Here is a 12,268-nt window from a genome sequence, read left to right as displayed (position 1 = left end):
AGGCCGATTGACCACGCCAAATTGACTGTGAGTGTGAATGGTTGTTTGTCTATATACTAGTGTTTAAAAGTTTGGGGTCACTTTAAAATAGCCTTATTTTGTATATAAAATCTTTTTTCAACGAGGTTAACATTAAGCAAATCAGGAACATGTTATATACATTGTTAATGTGGCAAATGACTATTCTAGCTGCAAACATCTGGTTTTTAATCCAATATAGGTGTATTAAGCCCCATTTCCAGCAACCATTAATCTAATGGGCCATTGTGTTTGCCAATAGTGTTAGAAGGCTAAGGATGATAAGAAAACCCTTGAAAATCCTTGGGTTAGTTTTCATGGAAAACGCTCAATTGTATGGGTGACCCCAAACCTTTGAACACTATGATCGGCTGGCAACCAATTCTGCTGCTCCAGCACGCCCGTGACCCTCGTGGAGAGCATATACCGTATTTTTCGGACTATAAGTCGCTCCGGAGTATAAGTCGCACCAGCCATAAAATGTACAATAAAGTGAAAAAAACCCCCCATATATAAGTCGCACCGGAGTATAAATCGCACTTTTGGGCAGGTTTATTTGTCAAAATCCAACACCAAGAACAGACATGAACCAGCAACAACAGGCTAAAAGATACAGTATGCTAACGTGACATATACACAAGCGAGGAGCTGAGAACGGGCCTGACGTAACATTCAGAGTTATTCAAATATGTATTACATAAATAACACGTTTATCAAACCATCTGTCACTCCAATACATTAAATCCATCGATCGTCCTTTATGTAAAAAAAATGCTGCATATGCGCCGCGCCGCTGACGTCAGACTCGTAAGTTGCATTTCTAATTCTTCCACAGACCCATATCACGAAATATAAAGTATATTTCAAATAACTATCATATTACAACAAAAATTAAAACAAATTACAAATTACAACAATATTATCAAACCATCTGTGTCACTACAAATGATTGAATCCATCGATCAGATTCCTCGTCCTTTATGTCAACAACGCCGCGCGTGCCGCACAGATCTAGGATATAACTGTATTGTAGCGTTAACAAAGTACCAGGAAAGGCGTGGGTTTATATAACAACAATATTATCAAACCATCTGTGTCACTCCAAATCATTAAATCCATAGATCAAATTTCTTGTCCTTTATGTCAACAACGCTGCGCGTGCGCCGCTCAGATCTAGTAAATTACTATATTGTAGCGTTAACAAAGTACCAGGAAAGACGTGAGTTTGGAAAACGACTATTTATTTAAAAAAACAAGAGTTCAACGAGCCAACAACTACTGAACTGTAACGCTAAAAACATATACAAGTTGCTACACAAAATAAAATATAAAATAACTATAACATAAGTTTTAATACGTTTTTCAAACCTTGTGTCACTCCAAATGATTAAATCCTTCAAACGTAGGGCCCTTTGTCATCTTCGTCATCCCGTGATCGAATCCTTTGTCTTTTAAGTAAACAACCACCGTGCGGCGCTGCTGACGTGACTTGCAGTTCAAATTACAGTAATCTCTTGCTACATTGCGGTTCGTTTATCGCGGTTTCACTACATCGCGGATTTTTGAGTATAAGTCGCCCCCTACCCAAACTATGAAAAAAAACGCGACTTATAGTCCGAAAATTACGGTACTCAGAAAATGTATGGATGGATAAACACAAAAACAAATAAAAAGCCTTTATGGAATTAAAGATGTGTTCAAATCTTTTTATCCTGAGTTCTCATGTGCTGTTTCAAAAGAGAAACCTGGAGAACATTTTGAAAGATTGGATGGATGGACGGATGGACGGATGGATGGATGGATGGATGGATGGATGGATGGATGGATGGAGGGAGGGAAATAAGAGAGGCGTAACTGAGCTCCACACACTTCATACGGGGGGGGGGATATTGCACCACCTTTTCTTGTGTCGGCACTGTCTCTGCTCTTTGTCATGCCATGCACGCCTGCACACAAATACAAACAAACACACACACGCACTAGCATTCTTGTTGACTATGATGTTTATGCAGCACATATTTGTGTGTGTGACCTGTAATTTAAGTTGCAAGTGTCTCACAGGTCTAGTCCACCCCTTCCTGAGTCATATAGATGTAATTCTGTGGAGGAAGTCCGCCTGCTGGCCATTGCTGACAACTTCCAGCGTCAGTATAGTCTTTTGTGTCCCGAACGCAAATCTCTGCTGCTCTGCCCCATCAACGAATGTGGTGTCCAGGTAATATCTCATGTTCTGTTTTTTTTTTGTTGATTTATGTTAGGTTTTAGCTGGCATGTTTCCCCTGTCTTGTTCATAAACATTGTACTCACTCTGTTAAATGTATTATCATAATTTTTGGACTATAAGTCGCGGTTTTTGTCATAGTTTGGGTGGGGGGCGACTTATACTTGAGCGATTTATATGTGAATTTTTTCACAAATCTTCACAATTGAAAAAAAAGTAACTAAGTGAAACCGCGATAAACGAACCGCAATGTAGCAAGGGGTTACTGTAATTTGAATTTCAAGTGACGTCAGCGGTGGTTTACATAAAATCACGGGATGACGAAGGTACTTCCATATTTCCACTACACACCTACTGCTAAAACTGCAATGTACCGTATTTTTCGGACCACAATTCGCTCCGGAATATACGTCATATTAGCCATAAAATGCGCAATAAAATGATAAAAAACATATATGAGTTGCTCCGGAGTATAAGTCGTATTTGGGGGAGAAGTTTATTCGACAAAATCCAACAGACATGAATGAGCAACAACAGGCTAAAGGATAAGGTATGCTAAAGTGACATAAACACAAACAAAGGTCTGAGAACGGGCCTGACGTAACATTGACAGTCATCCAAATAACTATAACATAAATAACACCTTTATCAAACCATCTGTGTCAGTCCAAATCATTCAATCCATCGATCGTCCTTCATGTCAACAATGCCGGGTGCGCGCCGCTGACGGCGGTTGCACTTCAAATTATTCCATAGGGCCATATAACGATATATGAATTATATATCAAATAACTATTATATTAGCAATAATATTATCAAACCATCTGTGTCACTCCAAATCATTAAATCCATCGATCGTCCTTTATGTCAGTAATGCCAGGTGCACGCCGCTGACGGCGGTTGCACTTGAAAACATTCCACAGGCCCATATAATTATAAACAACATTTTTATCAAACAATCTTTGTCACTCCAAGTCATTAAATCCCGTGATCGAATCCTTTGTCCTTTATGTAAAATACCGCCGCGTATGCGCCGCGCCACAGTTGCAGTTCAGATTACAGTGAATCCCTTGCAACATCGCGGTTCGTTTATCACGGTTTCACTACATCGCGGATTTTTGAATTTTGAAAATTTGTGAATAATTTCACATTTAAGTCACTCCTGAGTATAAGTCGCCCACCCAAACTATGAAAAAAAAACGCGACTGATAGTCCGAAAAATACGGTAGTCATTTCGTGACTTACTCTAATTATTTTATTCTGTGTACAGTGCTACCTCTACTTATGAACTCGTGAACTTATGAACTTTTCGAGATACGAACTGCTGCCTCACGATATTTTTGCATCACTTCTGAATCAAATTTCAACTTCTAAACCAGAGCCCAACTCCAATAAATATAGAGCTCGACTTTTTCTGTCTTCTTGGGGTATTTTTAGCAAGTGTAGAAAATTAGAACAGGCTCCCCCCTCCCCAATCAAAGTTCAGAGGTTAAGAATAAAGTGACATTTATTTTTTTATTATACAGTGATCCCTCGCCACTTCACCTTTCGCGAATGCGCAGCTTCGCGGATTTACTACGTGATGGGAGAATGGTGTTTAAATGCATGCTGATAGCACGGGGTGTGCGGCTGAGCAATGTACATCACTGCGGACAAGCGCGGGAAGCGCGGCAGCCAGCCTGTCACAAATGAGGCAGGACAACCATGTGCAACACGGACCGTTTATTTAGGGACTGTGAAACGAAGAAAAGGGAAAAAGGGAGGCCAGCAGAGCAGGTGGTGCACGAGGCAACTGATGAGCCGGTCAGCGAGCTCGCATCCGTTACACAGATCAGGCAAACGGCAATCCGGTGTTAGGCGTGCGCATGTCAAGGTAGATAACTAGCCAGGCGTAGCGCTACACAGCGGTTCAGGCAAACGGGAATCAGGTGGCAGGTGTGCGTGTGTCAAAGCAAACGAAACGGCGAGAAATGACTGGTGAACATCTATATACACGTCCTAATAAGCGGGTAACACGGGGCAGGTGGTGGTGATCAGCGCTGATTAACATGCGGAATTCCGTATGGGTGATGCATGACCCCAATGTCTAGCACGGAGGGCCTGTCAACTGGCCAGAAGGGCAAGAGCAGAGATGTGACACAGCCATGCATGAAGGAAAAATGCACCATTGTTTTCTTCGGGCACTCCGGTTTCCTCCCACATCCCCAAAACATGCTTGGTAGGGCGATCGAGCACTCCAAATTGTCCCTAGGTGTGAATGCGAGTGCGAATGGTTGTTCGTCTCTCTGTGCCTTGTGATTGGCTGGCAATCAGTTCAGAGTGTCCCCCGCCTACTGCCCGATGATGGCTGGGATAGGCTCCAGCACGCCCGCGACCCCCATGGGGACTAAGCGGTTCAGAAAATGGAAGGATGAATGATACAGAATGTGCACAAAAGTAACACTTTACAGGGAATATTATATTATCAATATAACAAAGAATGCAGAATTACGTGGAGTTCAAGATTCAAGAAGAATTTATTCGCCATGTTTGAGGGTGCCAAACAAGGAATTTCACTTCGTTACATCACAGTCTCTGTTCAACATTTAGGTGACTAACAACACTCAGGACATGTGAAAATGACGAATTACAAAATTCTCAGCCACCCCCTGATCTTAAACTCCCATGAGGCAAGGAAAAACTCAAATCTCCGACTAGGGGAAGTGAGAAACCTTGAGAAGAGACCACAGATGGGAGGGGTCCCTCTTCCAGGATGACCAGGCTGCAATGGATGCAGAGAAGACACATAGTACAAACAGTGTAGACAATCCAAAAAGGTGTGGAGAGCAGGATGTTATTGCTCAGCAATGACTGAGACTAAGAGTGGTGTGAGTTCATCAGAGCAACAGCCTGGGGGAAGAAGTTGTCTCTGTGTCTGCTGATTTTGGCGTACAGAGCTCTATAACGCTGTCCGGAGGAGAGTAGTTCAAACAGACTGTAACCTGGGTGAGAAGGGTCTGTAGAGATGTTGCTTGCACGTTTCCTGGTCCTGGACAGGTACAAGTCTTGGATAGATGGGAGGTTAATTCTAATAATCTTTTCTGCAGTCCTGATTGTCCGTTGCAGTCTGTGCTTGTCTTGTTTGGAGGCCGATCCAAACCAGACAGTGATGGAGTTGCAGAGGACAGACTGGATGATGGCAATGTAGAAGGTCTTCAGCAGCTCCCGCGGCAGGTTGAACATCTTGAGCAGTCTCAGGAAGTACAGCCTCTGCTGGGCCTTCTTCCGGACAGAGTCTATGTGGCCGGTCCATTTCAGGTCCCGTGAGATTGTGGTACCCAGGAACTTGAAGGTGTCTGAGGAGAGTATAGTATTACTGCGGATAGTGAGGGGTGAAAGTGGTGAAGGATGCAATTCCAACCCTCAATGCTGAGTGCCAAGCAGGGAGGCAATGGGTTCCATTTTTATAGTCTTTGGTATGACCTGGGCGGGGTTTGAACCCACAACCTTCCAGTCTCAGGGCGGACACTCCACTACTAGGCCACTAAGATTAAGTGACAGCGGTGACGGAGGTGTGGACAGAGCGCTTGTGAGGGGAGAGGAGTATGTCGATTGTGCTGCAGGGGGTCCTGTTGTGATCAAACCTGCAGTAGAACCTGTTCAGCTGGTTAGCAAGCCTTGGGCTCTCCACAGGACGGGGGATTCATTTCTTGAAGCCTGTGATGCTCTGCAGACCTTTCCACACTGTTGAGGGATCAGGATTGACAGAGAGGTGTCTCTTCAGGCTCTCCCCGTAACACCTCCTGGCTTTCCTTACCTCTCGGTTCAGTGTGTTTCTGGTCTGCTTGAACAGGTCCCGGTCGCCGCTCCTGTAGGCCTCCTCCTTGGCTTTGCCCAGCCTCCTGAGGTTCGGTGTAAACCAAGGTTTGGCGTAGTTGTACGTGCAGAAGGTCTTAGTCTGCACACACAGATCCTCACAAAAACAGATGTATGATGTGACAGTGTCAGCGAGTTCATGCAGGTCTGAAGTTGCAGCTTCGAAAACTCCCCAATCTGTGCAGTCAAAGCAGGCTTGGAGGTCCTGCCTTGACTTCACTGTCCACGTCCTCACAGTCCTCACTACAGACTTAGAAGTTTTTAGTTTCTGCCTGTAGGCCGCGACCAGATGGACTAGACAGTGGTCCGAGAGTCCTAAAGCTGCACGAGCCACAGAGTGGTATGCATCCTTAATTATGGTGCAGCAGCCTCAACAGCCACTCTGTCACAGGTCTCCTCTCTGTCCTCCACCGATAGGAAGGGCAGGGTTTTAAACCGAGGGCCGAGGGCAGCAACTATCTGAAGAGTTTGCTTATCCTGCTCGCTGCTATATCTCTTGCTGAGATCCTCGTGTTTGGCTCTCTTTATTTCCCTGACCAGTGGAGACATCCCAGGACTGTCCTTTCTCATTGAGGAGTTTAGCTTGCAGAGGAGCAATAAGAGAAATGGTGGGGCTTCTATCTGTTGACATGACGGTTGTTGCTTGAGGGCTGCTATGATATCCTCAGCATTTGTGACATCAGCCTCACTGAGTGTACATAGGTCTTTCTCTGATGTACTCACTTGAGGGGAGAGGTGTGGCGGTGATGGCAGGCTGCTGCTCCAAAAAACTGCTCACCATCTCAAAGGCACTATTCCTTCTAGTACAGCAGTCTACCTTCAGTTTGTGCTTGGGGATGTTAAGCAGCTTTTGGTTCTCTTCAAGCTGATGTGCACCAACTGTGCGACGTGGGAAAAAAGTGCAGATGTGTCTCACTTGGCACCTTCAGGGAACGTTGAGCTGCCAGGTTCAGCGTGTGGGCGTAGCATTTCAGATGGCTGAAGTTACCCAGTTTGGCAGCGACAACCACATTAGCTGCGTTGTCTGTAACTAGAACAACTTCTTTTTTTGCGATGTTCCATTCATTTAAAGCAATGCTTAACAGCTCAGCCATATTAGCACCCATGTGGCTTTCATGCATTGCTCTTGTTTGAAGCACGTGTGCTTTCAGCTCCCACTCATCGGTTATGAAATGCGCAGTTCGGGTAACAAATGACTCGGTGGCTACAGACGTCCACGCATCACATGTAACGGCGACTCGGTCTGCATTCAACAGTGATGGTGTTATTTCTGCTTTAGTCTGCTTGTAGAGTGCCGGCAAGGCTGTGTTGCTGAAATAGCGTCGGGATGTGATGACGTACCTCGGCTCCGTTGCCTCCATCATTCTCCGAAATCCCTGATTCTCTACAACCGAGTACGGTTGCAAACCCATTGCATTGAATTCCACGATGCCTTTCGTAATTCGCTTGGCTGTTTGTGATGTGTTTGGCAGCTTACTCAGAGCGTCCTCAATTGTTCTCTGGCTGCTAGTAGCAACAGCAGCAGTTGGCTTTCCCACCTCCTCTGTAGGGTGGAATCGTGCTGTGTGACTTCTTATATTCGTTATGTTGCCAAAGTATTTTATTTTAGCACATCAAATCTTGCATACAACGTAGCTTTCGTCCAATTCATTTCCTCCGTCAACATTGTAGAATCCAAAATGATTCCACACGTCTGCTTTTAAATTTTTAGGAGCAGGTCGGATCTCTCGGCGAAGTGTGTTGAATATCCCAGGCTCAGCCATGTTTTTTAAAAATTTTTCTGGAGGAGTGTACTGCGGAAGTGTGCTGAGTGTGCCACTGTGCTACGAGATGCTATGCGGAACGGACCGATCCGCATAGCATCTCGTAGAATGCGCTTACTGTATTTTAGTTCCGCTTTACTTGGCATACCGTATTGGCCCGAATATAAGATGACCCCGATTATAAGACGACCCCCTCTTTTTCAAGACAAGTTTGAAAAAATACTTTTTGAACACCAAATTGAACTTTTATACAAAAAATAATTACAGTGCATCTGAAACAAATGATTATAACAATGTATTCAAGAGAAAAATCATATTTTGCCTAATTGAAATCATGCAATAACTGTTAATCACATCTTAATATCATCCGTCCGTCCGTCCATCCATCCATCCATCCATCCATCCATCCATCCATCCATCCATCCATCTTCTTCCGCTTATTCGGGGTCGGGTTGCGGGGGCAAGAGCTTTATGAGGGACTCCCAGACTTCCCTCTCCCCCAGCCACTTCATCCCAGGATCCCAGCCGAGAGACATAGTCTCTCCAGTGCATCCTAGGTCGTCCCCGGGGTCTCCTACCGGTGGGACATGCCCGGAACACCTCCCCAGGGAGGCGTCTAGGAGGCATCCTGATGAGATGCCCGAGCCACCTCACCTGCCTCCTCTCCACATGGAGGAGCAGCGGCTCTACTCAGAGTTTCTCCCAGATGACCAAGCTCCTCACCCTATCTCTAAGGGAGAGCCCGGACACCCTGCGGTGAGGAAACATGAGGAAACTCATTTCGACCGCTTGTATCCTGGATCTCGTTCTTTCGGTCACGACCCATAGCTCGTGACCATAGGTGAGGGTAGGAGCATAGATCGACCGGTAAATCGAGAACTTTGCCTTTTGGCTCAGCTCTCTCTTCACCACGACGGGTCCTTGCCATCGAGGAGTTTTTTAACTACCTCAGCGACTTCGACCCCAGAGATTGGAGAGTCCGCCTCAGAGTCTCCAGGCCCTGCTTCCACAATGGAAGGCGTGTCGGTGGAATTGAGGAGGTCTTCGAAGTATTCTCCCCACCGACTCACGACGTCCCGAGTCAAAGTCAGCAGCACACCATCTCCACTGTAAACAGTGTTGACTGTGCACTCCTTCCCCCTCCTGAGACGCCGGAATCTTAATATCTGAACATTCAAATATGTACCGTATTTCCCGGACCAAAAGGCGCACCAGATTATAAGTCGCACCTTCAATGAACGGCCCATTTTAAAACTTTGTCCATATATAAGGCACACCGGATTATAGGGCGCATAAAATAGAAGCTATACTGCAACAAACTGCGGTTGACTAGGGTTGCGATATGCATCCACTAGCCAATAACCAATGAGCCCTCTGTAAACAATCGCGTTTCTCAAACTATCCTATAAAATGATCAGAACTGACTAAAGTTCGACCTAACACCTTGGTATTGCTTACCTCTGTTTCCCTTCCATATCGATCCGTAAATTTACTCGAAACATTAACAGAGCAGCCGATTTTGACATGAAGTAGCCTCGTGCGTATAGCAGCTATCACTATAGCAGTAGCCACCCGCAAACTCCCATGAGCCTCAGCAAAGTGTAAACAATCGCGTTTCCCTTTCATATCGATCCGTAAATTTACTGGAAACATTAACAGAACAGCCTATTTTGACATGAAATAGCCTCACAGGTACAACAGCTATTCAGTGACGCGCCCTGACCACGGTTGCCGTAATGCTGGTAAGCGATGCGACCTTGTAATTTACAAGTTGTACTAAAACGTACTGAAAATTTTGGCAGAGCATTGTGTACAACCAGTATGGATCAACAAATTCATAAATTGGTCCATATATAAGGCGCATAAGGTTTTTAAATGCGCCTTATAGTGGCGGCTCGGTGGCGCACTGGGTAGCATCTCCGCCTCACAGTTAGGAGGGTGCGGGTACGATTCCACCTCCGGCCCTCCCTGTGTGGAGTTTGCATGTTCTCCCCGAGCCCACGTGGGTTTTCTCCGGGCACTCCGGTTTCCTCCCACGTCCCCAAAACATGCTTGGTAGGCCGATTGAGCACTCCAAATTGCCCCTAGGTGTGAGTGTGAGTGCCCGCCTGCTGCCCGATGACGGCTGGGATAGGCTCCAGCACGCCCGCGACAAAGCGTGGGGACAAAGCGGTTCAGAAAATGGATGGATGGATGGATAGGTGCGCATTTGTAAATGAATGGCTTGAGGTTTTTGAAATGTAAATAAACCTATCTACTGTGATAAAACAAAAAAATTGCAATAACTACATAAACCATCAAAGTGAAGTCTTAACTGTAGTCTTGAAACAAATCTGAATAAGGAAAAAACATTGCAATAAAATAATGCAAACTGCTACCGCTATTGCTGGAGAGCCTGAGGACTGTATAGGGGGTTGGCTTGGATGGTTATGCTCTTTTCGCCCCCGGGTGTCGGTCAGAATACAGGAGGGAAGATTTGGTTAAATTTTGATTGGTTTACTGAATTATTGGCAAAAATGAATAATAAACAACCACAAATGAAATACTTTCGGCAACACACCAAACATAAGTCATCAATCAAGACCAGAAAATACATTTGCTGGCGACCGTTAGTCGCCGTGCCGCTGCATAACTGCTCCTCATACGATGCGAGCCAAACTTAAAGGAGCGCGCTGGAGCTGTCAATCAAACGGCACGCACACGAAGTTACCCGCGATCCAACAAATGGCACAACAGTGGACAGTGGTAACAATGAAATGTATATACTCACTTTGTGTCAAAGATGCACACGATCACAGCAACATACTCAGTCGATACCAGCAACCTTTAACTTGCCACTGTGCGCAAGTAAAAATGGTTATAATGTCTAGACTCCGAATATAAGACGACCCCCACTTTTTCAGTCTTATTTCAATGCAAAAAACATCGTCTTATATCCGGGCCAAAACGGTGAGAGAAATTAACCTTTAACTCAGGGGTGTCAAACTCATTTATGTAGTGTGCCGCATCGTAGTCATAGTTTCCTTTAGAGGGCCATTATGAATGTCAACCCAAATAAATGTATTAATGTCTCATATTATGTACCACAGGAGTCAAACTCAAAGCCCGTGTACCGGATCAGGCCCATCACATCATTTTACGTGGCCTGCAAAAGCGACTCATGTGTCAACTCAATGTTTCTTGTTAAGATACCAAAACTGTCAATTTTCTTCCCTTTTAATAACAGTGAGATGTAGCAATACTTTCACTTTTTTATTAATAATATAAATTATTTGACTTTTTTTTACTCAATTCTGTTGTGTATGCGATACGTCATAAGTATAATAACCTCCTGAGACCCAGAGCAAAAAAATGTTTTTGAATTTATTATTATTATTTTTACACCACATAGTTCTTTGGGGTAAAGAAACATTACTATAATAAATAAAATGTCAAAACATGCTTTTATTTTTTACAACATGTCTTTTGGAGAGGACATTGGCACGGTTATGGCAAATGTGAAACTCACATTTGTGGCATGTACAGTTGGATGCAAAAGTTTGGGCACCCCTGATCATTTTCATATTTTTCCTTTATAAATCATTGGTTTTCGGCTCAGCAATTTCAGTTAAATATATCATATAACAGACAAACACAGTGATATTTGAGAAGCGAGAAGAAGTTTATAGGAATTATAGAAAGTGCACAATCATTACTTGAACAAAAGTAGGAGATACGGACCAAAATCATACGTCTTCTACAGAGGACAGAAATAAATTGCTGGGTCTCGCAGTTACGTCATTAATAGCCCCATGACGGAAACCTAACTACAATGTGACCCGCAACAAAAATAAGTTTGACACCCCTGTTAAATATAGTATAGGCGACACAACAAACTGATGACTAACTAGTTTTGAAATCAGATGAGTATAAACTGTTCAAAATTTTAAAAGATGAATGGTAATAAGAATTGCTACAAACATCTCTATTTTTTTAAGAGTGAAGACAATTTGCAATTGTAGTATTGTCACAAAGTCAATGCAGAATTTGTCTTTGTGGGCCAAATATAGTAATTATATTGTGGGCCAGAATTTGACACCCCTGCATCAGCTGAAGCAATACCCCAGTGTTTCAGAGGGCTTGATTTTGCCCATCACTATTTTCCATGTCTGTCTAATTGGGTTATTGTGTCCACCTGTTCTCTTTAGCCTGGCAGGCCCCTTGTGTCTTCCAACCACATCCTTTAGCTACTTGTGTGTGCATTCCAAATAACATACATTTGTCCAGCTGTTGTTTCTTGTAGGGTTGAGTGTTGTTTCCCAGTGTTTCTTTGTTACTTTGAGTGTGGATTTTTTTGGTCTCAATTTTGTATTTTGATCTCCCCCTTTTGGATATCAATTTTATTCAGTCAACCCTTTACTCCTCTCTTGAT

General features: G+C 44.1%; 1 protein-coding gene across 4 annotated transcripts in view; it reads left to right on the top strand.

The window, feature by feature from the left end:
- Positions 1-12,268, top strand: part of drc7 (dynein regulatory complex subunit 7) — a 106,714-nt gene that overhangs the window by 18,095 nt on the left and 76,351 nt on the right. For all 4 annotated transcript variants that reach the window (XM_085909015.1, XM_085909101.1, XM_085908946.1 and 1 more), the window contains one exon: positions 2,080-2,233. In XM_085909015.1, coding sequence (XP_085765141.1) covers positions 2,080-2,233 — 154 coding nt within the window. The remainder of the gene's footprint in view (positions 1-2,079; positions 2,234-12,268) is intronic.

Source organism: Syngnathus leptorhynchus, chromosome 1 (assembly GCF_054491065.1).
Source record: "Syngnathus leptorhynchus isolate UIUO chromosome 1, UIUO_Slep, whole genome shotgun sequence".
Lineage (NCBI taxonomy): Eukaryota > Metazoa > Chordata > Actinopteri > Syngnathiformes > Syngnathidae > Syngnathus > Syngnathus leptorhynchus.
This window is presented reverse-complemented; position numbering and strand designations above follow the sequence as displayed.